The following is a 14,138-nucleotide window of genomic DNA, read 5'->3' as shown; positions in this document are numbered from 1 at the left end:
GGACAGACACATTAGTTCAGTGATGATGTCATAGAGCTGATTGTTGAGACGGAAGCCTGAACAGTCACATGACCGTCAGAGATGGGAGATATTGGACAGACACATTAGTTCAGTGATGATGTCATAGAGCTGATTGTTGAGACGGAAGCCTGAACAGTCACATGACCGTCAGAGATGGGAGATATTGGACAGACACATTAGTTCAGTGATGATGTCATAGAGCTGATTGTTGAGACGGAAGCCTGAACAGTCACATGATCGTCAGAGATGGGAGATATTGGAGAGACACATTAGGCTGTTCAGTCTGTCAGCTGTCCATTTAAAACAAAACATGTCTTTCCATCTCCTTGTAGTTTTAAACATTTTTTTTTTCACCTTTATTTAACCAGTCGCTGAGATCCAATCTACATGAAGATTTTATTCTATTTAAACCTGGTAAACACAACTTTAAGATGCTCTTACCTGCATCGTTGACAGCATTTCTCATTTCGTAGCTGTTGATGCTACTAGCCTGGTCCGAGTTGTAGTGTTGGAAAATTCCCTAAAGGAACAGAGCAGTTGTAAATCTATACATCTGACTATGTCTACAGTGCCATTGGGAGTTTCAACACAAGGGGAAATAAGGGACAACCCATCTTTCTGACGAGGAAGAAGAAGAAGAACTCACCTGCCACTGTTTGATCTTGTTCCAGAGATGTCTGAACTCCTGCAGGTTGAGTCTGCCCGTCCCGTCCATCTAGGAAGCTACCGTTAAGACGCCAAACACATGGGAACTCACAATCAACCATTTCAACAAACAGTCACTTAGCTCAGAATGACCTGTTTCTACACTCCTGTCATTACTGGCCGGCTCGGGTCAGGTTACCGTGGACCGCAATCCTACAGAGACATCTTTCACACCCAGCAGAGGGCAAGAGACCGAGAGGTAATGGAGATGGGGTGATTTTATGACACCTCACGCCCATTGTAAAACTAAGGCAGGAGACAAACTTCCTTTGTCCTCTCACTGTGGAGAATCGGCCTCAGAACATTTACATGCAATAAATGGACTTTGGGACGATAGGTTTCGTGACGATAGATGGAATATGAAAATGTAATGTCATTTTTTTGTTATGTTTATTAAAAGTTAAAGGACGACGTTATAACGAAAACATTGTAACTTTAAGAGTTTTCCTAGTATGTGCGTGATGTTTAAATGTCGTAACTAAGAGTTTTCCTAGTATGTGTGTGATGTTTAAACATTGTAACTAAGAGTTTTCCTAGTATGTGCGTGATGTTTGCATATTGTACGTTGTCCAGATCAAAGATAATGTTTCTGTAAAGATGAAATGGGAAGTTAGTTCGTTAGTTTAAATCGGATCTGAGTAAAATCCAGACCTTGCCTCGTAACTTGGTACGCCCAGAGAATTGCCCTAAAGGCGGCGATGCCCATTTCTGACCCAAGCGTATATAAAACCTGTGAGTTAAGAATTAACAGATCAGACTAAGTGACCCTGAGCTGCAGCCAAGGTCTGAAAGGTCAGCAACCTCAAAACGCAACACGAGGTTGAAGACAAAGGAACTTTCTACCAAATCCATGTTACGGATGAGTAACTGTGTCTAAGAGGGTGAATTCAAGCAGGACCACCCGGTCCCCACTCTCCATCGAATCGTGTGTCTACACTGCTTTCATTCCTACGCTGTGAGCCCTGAGCTACAGGGCTGGCTGTCCTCAGATGACCCTCTTCAGAACACGGGCGAGGAAACAGACCACTAAGACAAAAGGACCCTGACATCGTAAGGACAACCAGAGAGTTACACCCTGTAACCAGAAAAGTGTGTCATCAGAGAAGCAGAAAGTCGTCCACGAAGAGACACCCTGTCGGAGACCTTCGACACGTAATTACATCATTATATTCTGACCCATAAGAGACGGCAGTTCGGGGCTAAACTAAGCATAGTTTACAAATGTACACAAGTGTGCTTTTCTCTCTTTCTCTCTCTTTTAAATCCCCATTTCGCGTAACAAGTGTCATATTGTGTTGGTCTGCTAGGGACCTGTTTTATCGTACTAAGTTCTAATCAATAGCCTAGACTGTGTGCTTGTGTATGTGTATCTTACAATATCATCTTAGCTGGTTAGGCGTTCTCTAACCTCTCCCTGGGGACCCCCAGCCGTTCTCTATCCTCTCCTCAGGGACCCCCAGCCATTCTCTATCCTCTCCTTGGGGACCGCCAGCCGTTCTCTATCCTCTCCTTGGGGACCCCCAGCCGTTCTCTAACCTCTCCTCAGGGACCCCCAGCCATTCTCTAACCTCTCCCTGGGGACCCCCAGCCGTTCTCTATCCTCTCCTTGGGGACCCCCAGCCGTTCTCTAATCTCTCCTCAGGGACCCCCAGCCATTCTCTAACCTCTCCTTGGGGACCCCCAGCCGTTCTCTATCCTCTCCTTGGGGACCCCCAGCCGTTCTCTAACCTCTCCTCAGGGACCCCCAGCCATTCTCTATCCTCTCCTTGGGGACCCCCAGCCGTTCTCTAACCTCCTTGGGGACCCCCAGCTGTTCTCTATCCTCTCCTCAGGGACCCCAGCCATTCTCTAACCTCTCCTTGGGGACCCCAGCCGTTCTCTAACCTCTCCTCGGGGACCCCAGCCGTTCTCTAACCTCTCCTCTGGGACCCCAGCTGTTCTCTAACCTCTCCTTGGGGACCCCCAGCCGTTCTCTAACCTCTCCTTGGGGACCCCCAGCCGTTCTCTAACCTCTCCTCGGGGACCCCCAGCCGTTCTCTAACCTCTCCTTGGGGACCCCCAGCCGTTCTCTAACCTCTCCTCTGGGACCCCCAGCCGTTCTCTAACCTCTCCTTGGGGACCCCAGCCATTCTCTAACCTCTCCTTGGGGACCCCAGCCGTTCTCTATCCTCTCCTTGGGGATCCCAGCCGTTCTCTATCCTCTCCTTGGGGACCCCCAGCCGTTCCCAAACCTCTCCTTGGGGACCCCAGCCGTTCTCTATCCCTCCCTTGGGGACCCCCAGCCGTTCTCTATCCTCTCCTTGGGGACCCCCAGCCATTCTCTAACCTCTCCTTGGGGACCCCAGCCATTCTCTAACCTCTCCTCAGGGACCCCAGCCGTTCTCTAACCTCTCCTTGGGGACCCCCAGCCGTTCTCTAACCTCTCCTTGGGGACCCCCAGCCATTCTCTAACCTCTCCTTGGGGACCCCCAGCCGTTCTCTAACCTCTCCCTGGGGACCCCCAGCCATTCTCTAACCTCTCCCTGGGGACCCCCAGCCGTTCTCTAACCTCTCCTTGGGGACCCCCAGCCATTCTCTATCCTCTCCTTGGGGACCCCCAGCCGTTCTCTATCCTCTCCTTGGGGACCCCCAGCCGTTCTCTAACCTCTCCCTGGGGACCCCCAGCCGTTCTCTAACCTCTCCTTGGGGACCCCCAGCCGTTCTCTAACCTCTCCTCAGGGACCCCCAGCCATTCTCTAACCTCTCCCTGGGGACCCCCAGCCGTTCTCTAACCTCTCCTTGGGGACCCCCAGCCGTTCTCTAACCTCTCCTCAGGGACCCCCAGCCGTTCTCTAACCTCTCCTTGGGGACCCCCAGCCGTTCTCTAACCTCTCCTTGGGGACCCCCAGCCGTTCTCTAACCTCTCCTCGGGGACCCCCAGCCGTTCTCTATCCTCTCCTTGGGGACCCCAGCCGTTCTCTAACCTCTCCTTGGGGACCCCCAGCCGTTCTCTAACCTCTCCTTGGGACCCCAGCCGTTCTCTAACCTCTCCTTGGGGACCCCAGCCGTTCTCTAACCTCTCCCTGGGGACCCCCAGCCGTTCTCTAACCTCTCCTTGGGGACCCCAGCCATTCTCTAACCTCTCCTTGGGGACCCCAGCCGTTCTCTAACCTCTCCTTGGGGATCCCAGCCATTCTCTATCCTCTCCTTGGGGACCCCCAGCCGTTCCCTAAACCTCTCCTGGGGACCCCAGCCGTTCTCTATCCTCTCCTTGGGGACCCCCAGCCGTTCTCTATCTCTCCTTGGGGACCCCCAGCCATTCTCTAACCTCTCCTTGGGGACCCCAGCCATTCTCTAACCTCTCCTCAGGGACCCCAGCCATTCTCTATCCTCTCCTTGGGGACCCCAGCCGTTCTCTATCCTCTCCTTGGGGACCCCAGCCATTCTCTATCCTCTCCTCAGGGACCCCAAGCCATTCTCCCTCTCCTTGGGGACCCCCAGCCGTTCTCTAACCTCTCCTCGGGGACCCCAGCCGTTCTCCTCTGGGAAGCCTCTCCTCTCCTGGGGACCCCAGCCGTTCTCTAACCTCTCCTTGGGGACCCCAGCCGTTCTCTAACCTCTCCTCGGGGACCCCAGCCGTTCTCTAACCTCTCCTTGGGGACCCCAGCCGTTCTCTAACCTCTCCCTGGGGACCCCCAGCCGTTCTCTAACCTCTCCTTGGGGACCCCAGCCATTCTCTAATCTCTCCTTGGGGACCCCAGCCGTTCTCTATCCTCTCCTTGGGGATCCCAGCCGTTCTCTAACCTCTCCTTGGGGACCCCAGCCGTTCTCCAACCTCTCCTTGGGGACCCCAGCCGTTCTCTATTCTCCCCCAACTATCCTCTCCTTGGGGACCCCAGCCATTCTCTAATCCTTGGGGACCCCAGCCATTCTCTAACCTCTCCTTAGGGACCCCCAGCCGTTCTCTAACCTCTCCTTGGGGACCCCCAGCCGTTCTCTAACCTCTCCTTGGGGACCCCCAGCCATTCTCTAACCTCTCCTTGGGGACCCCCAGCCATTCTCTAACCTCTCCCTGGGGACCCCCAGCCATTCTCTAACCTCTCCTTGGGGACCCCCAGCCGTTCTCTAACCTCTCCTTGGGGACCCCCAGCCATTCTCTATCCTCTCCTTGGGGACCCCAGCCATTCTCTAACCTCTCCTTGGGGACCCCCTGTTCTCTAACCTCTCCCTGGGGACCCCAGCCGTTTCTATCCTCTCCTTGGCGACCCCCAGCCGTTCTCTAACCTTCCTCAGGGACCCCCAGCCATTCTAAAATCTCCTTGGGGGCCGCCAGCTGTTCTCTATCCTCTCCTTGGGGACCCCAGCCGTTCTCTAACCTTCCAGCTTCTCTAACCTCTCCCTGGGGAGCCCTTGACGATCCTCTCCTTGGGGGATTAGTCAACCTGGGGACCCCCAGCCGTTTCTAAAATCTCCTTGGGGACCCAGCCTTTCTCTTCCTTACTTGAGACCCCCAGCCGTTCTCTAACCTCTCTAAAGATACCGTTTATAGAAAATTGGGGACCCCAGCTTCTCAACCCCCTTGGGGACCCCAGCCGTTCTACTATTTGGGAAAAAAGTACTCTTAAAAATATACTTACCCCAGCTTCTCTAACCTCTCCCTGGGGACCCCCAGCCGTTCTCTAACCTCTCCTTGGGGACCCCAGCCATTCTCTAACCTCTCCTTGGGGACCCCAGCCGTTCTCTATCCTCTCCTTGGGGATCCCAGCTATTCTCTAAAAAGGACCCCCAGCCGTTCCCAAAAATATGGGACCCCAGCCGTTCTCTATCCTATCTGGGGACCCCCAGCCGTTCTCTAATCTCTCCTTGGGGACCCCCAGCCGTTCTCTAACCTCTCCTGGGGACCCCAGCCATTCTCTAACCTCTCCTTGGGGACCCCCAGCCGTTCTCTAACCTCTCCTTGGGGACCCCAGTTTCTCTAAAAATATTAAATAGTAAAGTCTCTAACCTCTCCTGGGGACCCCCAGCCATTCTCTAACCTCTCCTTGGGGACCCCCAGCCGTTCTCTAACCTCTCCTTGGGGACCCCCAGCCGTTCTCTAACCTCTCCTTGGGGACCCCAGCCGTTCTCTAACCTCTCCTTGGGGACGCCCAGCCGTTCTCTATCCTCTCCTCGGGACCCCCAGCCGTTCTCTAACCTCTCCCTGGGGACCCCCAGCCGTTCTCTATCCTCTCCTTGGGGACCCCAGCCATTCTCTAACCTCTCCCTGGGGACCCCCAGCCGTTCTCTATCCTCTCCTCAGGGACCCCCAGCTGTTCTCTAACCTCTCCCTGGGGACCCCCAGCCATTCTCTAACCTCTCCTTGGGGACCCCCAGCCGTTCTCTAACCTCTCCTGGGGGACCCCCAGCCGTTCTCTAGTACTTTACACCACTGGAATTAGGTGAGCTAGTTCAGAGCTACAACACAACCTGACCCAGGAGGGTCTCTATCTACAGACAACACAACCTGACCCGGGAGGGTCTCTATCTACAGACAACACAACCTGACCCAGGAGGGGCTCTATCTACAGACAACACAACCTGACCCAGGAGGGTCTCTATCTACAGACAACACAACCTGACCCAGGAGGGGCTCTATCTACAGACAACACAACCTGACCCAGGACGGTCTCTATCTACAGACAACCTGACCTAGGAGAGTCTCTATCTACAGACAACCTGACCCAGGAGGGTCTCTATCTACAGACAACCTGACCCAGGAGGGTCTCTATCTACAGACAACCTGACCCAGGAGGGTCTCTATCTACAGACAACCTGACCCAGGAGGGCTCTATCTACAGACAACCTGACCCAGGAGCGTCTCTATCTACAGACAACACAACCTGACCTAGGAGGGCTCTATCTACAGACAAAACAACCTGATCCAGGAGGGTCTCTATCTACAGACAACACAACCTGACCCAGGAGGGTCTCTATCTCTATCTACGTCCCTTCCGTCTTCAAGAGAGCGAGAGTTGCACCCCTTCTGAAAAAACCTACACTCGATCCCTCCGATGTCAACAACTACAGACCAGTAGGGTTCTTTCTTTCTCTCAAAACTCTTGAACCTGACCCAGGAGCTCTCTATCTACAGAATGACCTTCTTGATCCAAAACCTGATCAGTCAGGTTTCAAGACTAGTCATTCAACTGAGACAACTCTTCTCTGTATCACGGAGGCGCTCCGCACTGAAAGCTAACTCTCTCTCCTCTGCTCTCATCCTTCTAGACCTATCGGCCCTTCGATACTGTGAACCATCAGATCCTCCTCTCCACCCTCTCCGAGTTGGGCATCTCCGGCGCGGCCCACGCAATTGCGTCCTAGTTGACAGGCCGCTCCTACCAGGTGGGTCTGGCGAGACAACCTCACCCAGGAGCTCTCACCACTGGTGTCCCCCAGGGCTCTGTTCTAGGCCCTCTCAGACAACCTGACCCAGGAGTCACTTCTCTGACATAACCTCACATGGTCTCTCCTATCATTGCTATGCAGACCTGACACAGGAGGGTCTTCTCCTTTCCCCCTTCTGATGACCAGGTGGCTAAAACGCATCTCTGCATGTCTGGCAGACATATCAGTGTGGAGACGGATCACCACCTCAAAAACCTCGGCAAGACGGCGCAGCTCTTCCTCCCGGGGAAGGACTGCCCGTTCCATGATCTCGCCATCACGGTTGACAACTCCATTGTGTCCATCCCAGAGCGCTTTAAACCTGGCGTGATCTGAACAAAACCCTGTCGTTCTATCCGTAACATCAAGGCGGTGGCCCGTTCCTGTAGGTTCATGCTCTACAACATCCGCTGAGTAGGATTCACACAGGAAGCGGGAGGTCCTAATCCAGGCACTTGTCATCTCCCGTGAGTGGATTACTGCAACTCGCTGTTGGCTGGGCTCCCTGCCTGTGCCATTAAACCCCTGAGAACTCATCCAGAACGCCGCAGCCCGTCTGGTGTTCAACCTTCCCAAGTTCTCTCAGTGACCCAGCTCCTCCGCTCTCTCTCCACTGGCTTCAGTTGAAGAGAGATCCGCTACAAGACCATGGTGCTTGCCTAGGAGCTGTGAGGAGAACGGACCTCAGTACCTCCAGGCTCTGATCAGGCCCTACACCCAAACAGGGCACTGCGTTCTATATCACCTCTGGCCTGCTCGCCTCCCTACCACTGAGGAAGTACAGTTCCCGCTCAGCCCAGAAAACTGTTCGAGCTCTGGCCCCCAATGGTGGAACAAACTCCCTCACGACGCCAGGACAGCGGAGTCAATCACCACCTTCCGGAGACACCTGAAACCCCACCTCTTTAAGGAATACCTAGGATAGGATAAAGAATCTTCTCACCCCCCCCCCGCTCTTAAAAGATTTAGATGCACTATTGTAAAGTGGCTGTTCCACTGGATGTCATAAGGTGAATGCACCAATTTGTAAGTCGCTCTGGATAAGAGCGTCTGCTAAATGACTTAAATGTAATGTAAATGTACAGACAACCTGACCCGGGAGGGTCTCTATCTACAGACAACACAACCTGACCCAGGAGGGTCTCTATCGACAGACAACCTGACCCAGGAGGGTCTCTATCTACAGACAACCTGACCCGGGAGGGTCTCTATCTACAGACAAAACAACCTGACCCAGGAGGGTCTCTATCTACAGACAACACAACCTGACCCAGGAGGGTCTCTATCTACAGACAACACAACCTGACCCAGGAGGATCTCTATCTACAGACAACCTGACCCAGGAGGGTCTCTATCTACAGACAACCTGACCCAGGAGGGTCTCTATCTACAGACACCACAGATACAGAGGATACGTCCATGAGAGAGATCATGCTCCTGCAGCACTCCAGGCTAAAACCCTCTGTGTTCAGGTCCTTATCTGTGGGAGAGAGAGAGGATTAACACATTGACAAAATTACCAATAAACCATTACCTATTTTAATCTGGTGTGCAGGGCTAGAACAAAACTGTGGACTATCCGTGGTTGCGGTGGACCGGGTTGAGGGCTGGGAAACAATGCTGTAGGTGATTACTGGGAGAATAACAACATAGTGAGTGAGTGAGTGAGTGAGTGAGTGAGTGAGTGAGTGAGTGAGTGAGTGAGTGAGTGAGTGAGTGAGTGAGAGACTTCTATAGTTATCAGTGTGAGAGAGAGAGCGAGACAGGAGGGAGAAAGACAGGAGAGAGAGCGAGAGAGAGAGAGACTTCTATAGTTATCAGTGTGAGAGAGAGAGCGAGACAGGAGGGAGAGAGACAGGAGAGAGAGCGAGAGAGAGAGAGACTTCTATAGTTATCAGTGTGAGAGAGAGAGCGAGACAGGAGGGAGAGAGACAGGAGAGAGAGCGAGAGAGAGAGAGACTTCTATAGTTATCAGTGTGAGAGAGAGAGCGAGACAGGAGGGAGAGAGACAGGAGAGAGAGCGAGAGAGAGAGAGACTTCTATAGTTATCAGTGTGAGAGAGAGAGCGAGACAGGAGGGAGAGAGACAGGAGAGAGAGCGAGAGAGAGAGAGACTTCTATAGTTATCAGTGTGAGAGAGAGAGAGACTTCTATAGTTATCAGTGTGAGAGAGAGAGAGACTTCTATAGTTATCAGTGTGAGAGAGAGAGAGACTTCTATAGTTATCAGTGTGAGAGAGAGAGCGAGACAGGAGGGAGAGAGACAGGAGAGAGAGCGAGAGAGAGAGAGACTTCTATAGTTATCAGTGTGAGAGAGAGAGAGAGAGACAGGAGGGAGAGAGACAGGAGAGAGAGCGAGAGAGAGAGAGACTTCTATAGTTATCAGTGTGAGAGAGAGAGCGAGACAGGAGGGAGAGAGACAGGAGAGAGAGCGAGAGAGAGAGAGAGAGAGACTTCTATAGTTATCAGTGTGAGAGAGAGAGAGAGAGAGAGAGAGAGAGAGAGGGAGATTTAGGACAGTGTTTCCAAACTCTTCTGGGGACCAGACAGTCCATATCTGTGAATATGATTTATATACAGTGGGGTTTGAAATGATTGAGACCCGTGATAAAGATAAGCAAAAGGCAGTGAACTTTACCCAGTACCAGGACATTCTCGCTAAACACGTGGTTGCCTCTGCCAAGAGGGTGAAACTGGGCCACAAGGGGATCTTTCAGCAAGACATTAACCCCCAAACATACATCAAAATCCAGATAGAAATGGCTCATTGGCCACATTTTGCAATGGCCATCTCAGTCTCCGGACTTGAACCCCATTGAAGAGGGCCAGTCCATCTCAGTCTCCGGACATGAACCCCATTGAAGAGGGCCAGTCCATCTCAGTCTCCGGACATGAACCCCATTGAAGAGGGCCAGTCCATCTCAGTCTCCGGACATGAACCCCATTGAAGAGGGCCAGTCCATCTCAGTCTCCGGACATGAACCCCATTGAAGAGGGCCAGTCCATCTCAGTCTCCGGACATGAACCCCATTGAAGAGGGCCAGTCCATCTCAGTCTCCGGACATGAACCCCATTGAAGAGGGCCAGTCCATCTCAGTCTCCGGACATGAACCCCATTGAAGAGGGCCAGTCCATCTCAGTCTCCGGACATGAACCCCATTGAAGAGGGCCAGTCCATCTCAGTCTCCGGACATGAACCCCATTGAAGAGGGCCAGTCCATCTCAGTCTCCGGACATGAACCCCATTGAAGAGGGCCAGTCCATCTCAGTCTCCGGACATGAACCCCATTGAAGAGGGCCAGTCCATCTCAGTCTCCAGACATGAACCCCATTGAAGAGGGTCAGTCCATCTCACTCTCCGGACATGAACCCCATTGAAGAGGGCCAGTCCATCTCACTCTCCGGACATGAACCCCATTGAAGAGGGCCAGTCCATCTCAGTCTCCGGACATGAACCCCATTGAAGAGGGCCAGTCCATCTCAGTCTCCGGACATGAACCCCATTGAAGAGGGCCAGTCCATCTCAGTCTCCGGACATGAACCCCATTGAAGAGGGCCAGTCCATCTCAGTCTCCGGACATGAACCCCATTGAAGAGGGCCAGTCCATCTCAGTCTCCGGACATGAACCCCATTGAAGAGGGCCAGTCCATCTCAGTCTCCGGACATGAACCCCATTGAAGAGGGCCAGTCCATCTCACTCTCCGGACATGAACCCCATTGAAGAGGGCCAGTCCATCTCACTCTCCGGACATGAACCCCATTGAAGAGGGCCAGTCCATCTCACTCTCCGGACATGAACCCCATTGAAGAGGGCCAGTCCATCTCAGTCTCCGGACTTGAACCCCATTGAAGGTCCATAAGACCAGACGAAGGATATCAAGGATCTGGAAAGATGCTGTAAAGAGGAATCAGATCCCTTCCCATGTGTTCTCCAATCTCATAAAACATTTGAGAAAAAAGGCTCAGTGCCGTTATCCTCGCAAGGTATTGAAAACATGGTGTGCCAATCATTTTGACCCCTACTTGAGAGGTAGTTGTTTCATCTGATCAACAAAATCTCTTTCTCTGAGCAATTGTAATAGTATAAAATAGTACAATTTACCCCCCCCCCAAAAAAAATTGCATACATACATGCTTACATTAGCTCAGTATTTGAATTATATACTATATTAAGTCATGTTTGCTCATCTTTATCAACGGCAATAATTTTGGACCCCATTGTAAACGGTGAAGAAGAACAGGTTCTAGAATGGATCCTCCGGAAGTCCTTCTGTTATGATCATGTGACTGAAGGACTGTATAAACTGTGATTTTTAGTCTTACGTTTGGAGACGATGCTGTTGAGGACATTCTTCAGCTCGTTGGCGGTTATTTCCATTTCCTGTGAGAGAGGAAGGACACATGGAGATCATCTGAAGGGAATTTTACATGTTCATTTTAAACTGGCATTCGTTTTTTTTTGTGTTAATCTACGGAAGCCCCGAAGCCCAAGGGGGAAAAGCAAATCTAATTTGAACAACTCAGTATCTGGTTTGAACAAATTTAGAGTATATATTTATATACAGAACCAGTCAAAAGTTTGGACAAGCCTACTCATTCAAGGGTTTGTCCTTATTTTCACTATTTTCTACATTGTAGAATAATGGTCCTTCTGTAGCTCAGTTGGTAGAGCATGGCGCTTGTAACGCCAGGGTAGTGGGTTCGATTCCCGGGACCACCCATACGTAGAATGTATGCACACATGACTGTAAGTCGCTTTGGATAAAAGCGTCTGCTAAATGGCATATATTATTATTATTTATTATTAGTGAAGACATCAAAACTATGAAATAAACACATATGGAATCATGTGGTTACCGAAACAATGTTAAACAAATCAAAATATATTTTATACTTGAGATTCTTCAAAGTAGCCACCCTTTGACTTGATGACAGCTTTGCACACTCTTGGCATTCTCTCAACCAGCTTCATGAGGTAGTCACCCGGAATGTATGTCAGTTAACAGGTGTGCCTTTTAAAATATATTCTAATGATTTTTGGGGTGTTTTTACTAAATCCTACGAACGAGACACTAAGTCGTTCAAACAAGATAATTCAGGGCTTCCGTAGTTAATCTGTTGAAGTCTCAAAGCATTATATGATAAAATAACCAGATTCATTTTTATAACCAGACCTGAGTTCAAGTAGTATTTGTCGTCCTTTCTATAATTCTTGCTTTAAATCGGTTGATTAAGCCTACCTGGAGTGGCAGTTTCCACTTTTGGGACAAATCCATTGGTTTCATTGCACCAGGCTAAATGAAGCGTAGATACAGTATTTGAACCCAGGTCTGGGAACAACTGTAATATGCCAGAAATACAGTCGACATGACAGGAAATATAGGCCGGGATTCAATCAGACCGCTTCTAAAGGCGATGTTCCTCGTGTTCGCGGAGACTGGCGCATATGTCAGCTCAATGTCAGCTCAATCGGGAGATGACCTTAGACACGTCAAGCACGCTGCAACGCGGATCTGATGCAGATCGGATTGAATCTCGGCCCTAGATTGGGAGCACATTGATTGACCCCCCCCACCCCAGCACTATACTCACACTCCCCCAAGCGCTCACTGGCCTCCCTGGCCTCCCTGTACTCCCCGTACTCACATCCCCGGCTATCTGCTGAAAGAGGCTCCGGAACTGCTGGTCCTCCTCACTCTCCTCCCCCGCATTGGCTGGGGCCGGCTGAGAAGGAGAAGAGGACACAGAGGAGAGAGAGGGGAGGGAGGGGGAGAGGGAGGGAGGGAGGGAGGGAGGGAGGGAGGGAGGGAGGGAAAGAAAGAGAGGAGGGAGGGGGAGGGAGGGAGGTAAGAAAGAGAGGAGGGGGGAGGGAGGAAGGGAGGGAGGGAGGGAGGGAGGGAGGGAGGGAAGGGAGGGAGGGGAGGGAGGGAGGGAGGGAGGGAGGGAGGGGGAGGGAGGGAGGTAAGAAAGAGAGGAGGGAGGGAGGGAAGAGAGGGGGGGGAGGAGGGGGAGGGAGGGGAGAAAGAGAGGGGGAGAAAGAGAGGGGGAGGGAGGGAGGGGAGAGAGGGAGGGGAGAGAGAGGGGGAGGGGGAGGGAGGGAGGGAGGGAGGGAGGGAGGGAAGAAAGGGAGGGAGGGGGAGGGAGGGAGGGAGGGGGAGAGGGAGGGGGAGGGGGAGGGAGGAGGGAGGGAGGGAGGGAGGGAGGGAGGGAGGGGAGGGAGGGAGGGAGGGAAGAAAGAGTGGAGGGAGGGAGGGAAGAGAGGGGGAGGGAGGGGGAGGGAGGGGAGAAAGAGAGGGGGGAGGAGAGGGGGAGGGAGGGAGGGAGAGAGGGAGGGGAGAAAGAGAGGGGGGAGGGGGGAGGGAGGGAGGGAGGGAGGAGGGAGGGAGGGAGAGCGAGGGGGGAGAAAGAGAGGGGGGAGGAAGAAAGAGAGGGGGAGAGGGAGGGAGGGGAGAAAGAGAGGGAGGGAGGGAGGGAGGGAGGGAGGGAGGGGAGGGAGGGAGGGAGGGAGGGAGGGAGGGAGGGAGGAGGGAAGAAAGAGAGGGAGGGGAGGGAGGGAGGGAGGGAGGGAGGGAGGGAAGAAAGAGAGGGGAGGGAGGGAGGGAGAGGGAGGGAGGGAGGGAGGGAAGAGAGGGGGGAGGGAGGGGGAGGGAGGGGAGAAAGAGAGGGGGAGAAAGAGAGGGGAGGGAGGGAGGGAGAGAGGGAGGGGAGAAAGAGGGGGGAGGGGAGGGAGGGAGGGAGGGAGGGAGGGAAGAAAGAGAGGAGGGAGGGGGAGGGAGGGAGGGAGGGAGGGAGGGAGGGAGGGAAGAAAGAGTGGAGGGAGGGAGGGAAGAGAGGGGGAGGGAGGGGAGGGGGGAGAAAGAGAGGGGGAGAAAGAGAGGGGGAGGGAGGGAAGAGAGGGGAGAAAGAGAGGGGGGAGGGGAGGGAGGGAGGGGGAGGGAGGGAGGGAGGGAGGGAGGGAGGGAGGCGAGGGGGGGAAAGAGAGGGGGAGGAAGAGAGGGGGGAGGGGAGGGA

At 53.0% G+C, this 14,138-nt stretch overlaps 1 protein-coding gene across 1 annotated transcript in view; it reads right to left on the bottom strand.

The window, feature by feature from the left end:
- Positions 1-14,138, bottom strand: part of LOC118380901 (calpain-3-like) — a 72,265-nt gene that overhangs the window by 8,869 nt on the left and 49,258 nt on the right. The window contains exons 14-18 of the mRNA XM_052508668.1: positions 12,774-12,851; positions 11,451-11,508; positions 8,544-8,608; positions 668-736; positions 463-541 (exon numbers count right to left, since the gene is read on the bottom strand). Of these exons, the coding sequence (XP_052364628.1) occupies positions 463-541; positions 668-736; positions 8,544-8,608; positions 11,451-11,508; positions 12,774-12,851 (349 nt within the window). The remainder of the gene's footprint in view (positions 1-462; positions 542-667; positions 737-8,543; positions 8,609-11,450; positions 11,509-12,773; positions 12,852-14,138) is intronic.

The sequence above is a fragment of the Oncorhynchus keta genome, unplaced genomic scaffold (assembly GCF_023373465.1).
Source record: "Oncorhynchus keta strain PuntledgeMale-10-30-2019 unplaced genomic scaffold, Oket_V2 Un_contig_383_pilon_pilon, whole genome shotgun sequence".
Classification (NCBI taxonomy): Eukaryota; Metazoa; Chordata; class Actinopteri; order Salmoniformes; family Salmonidae; genus Oncorhynchus; species Oncorhynchus keta.
This window is presented reverse-complemented; position numbering and strand designations above follow the sequence as displayed.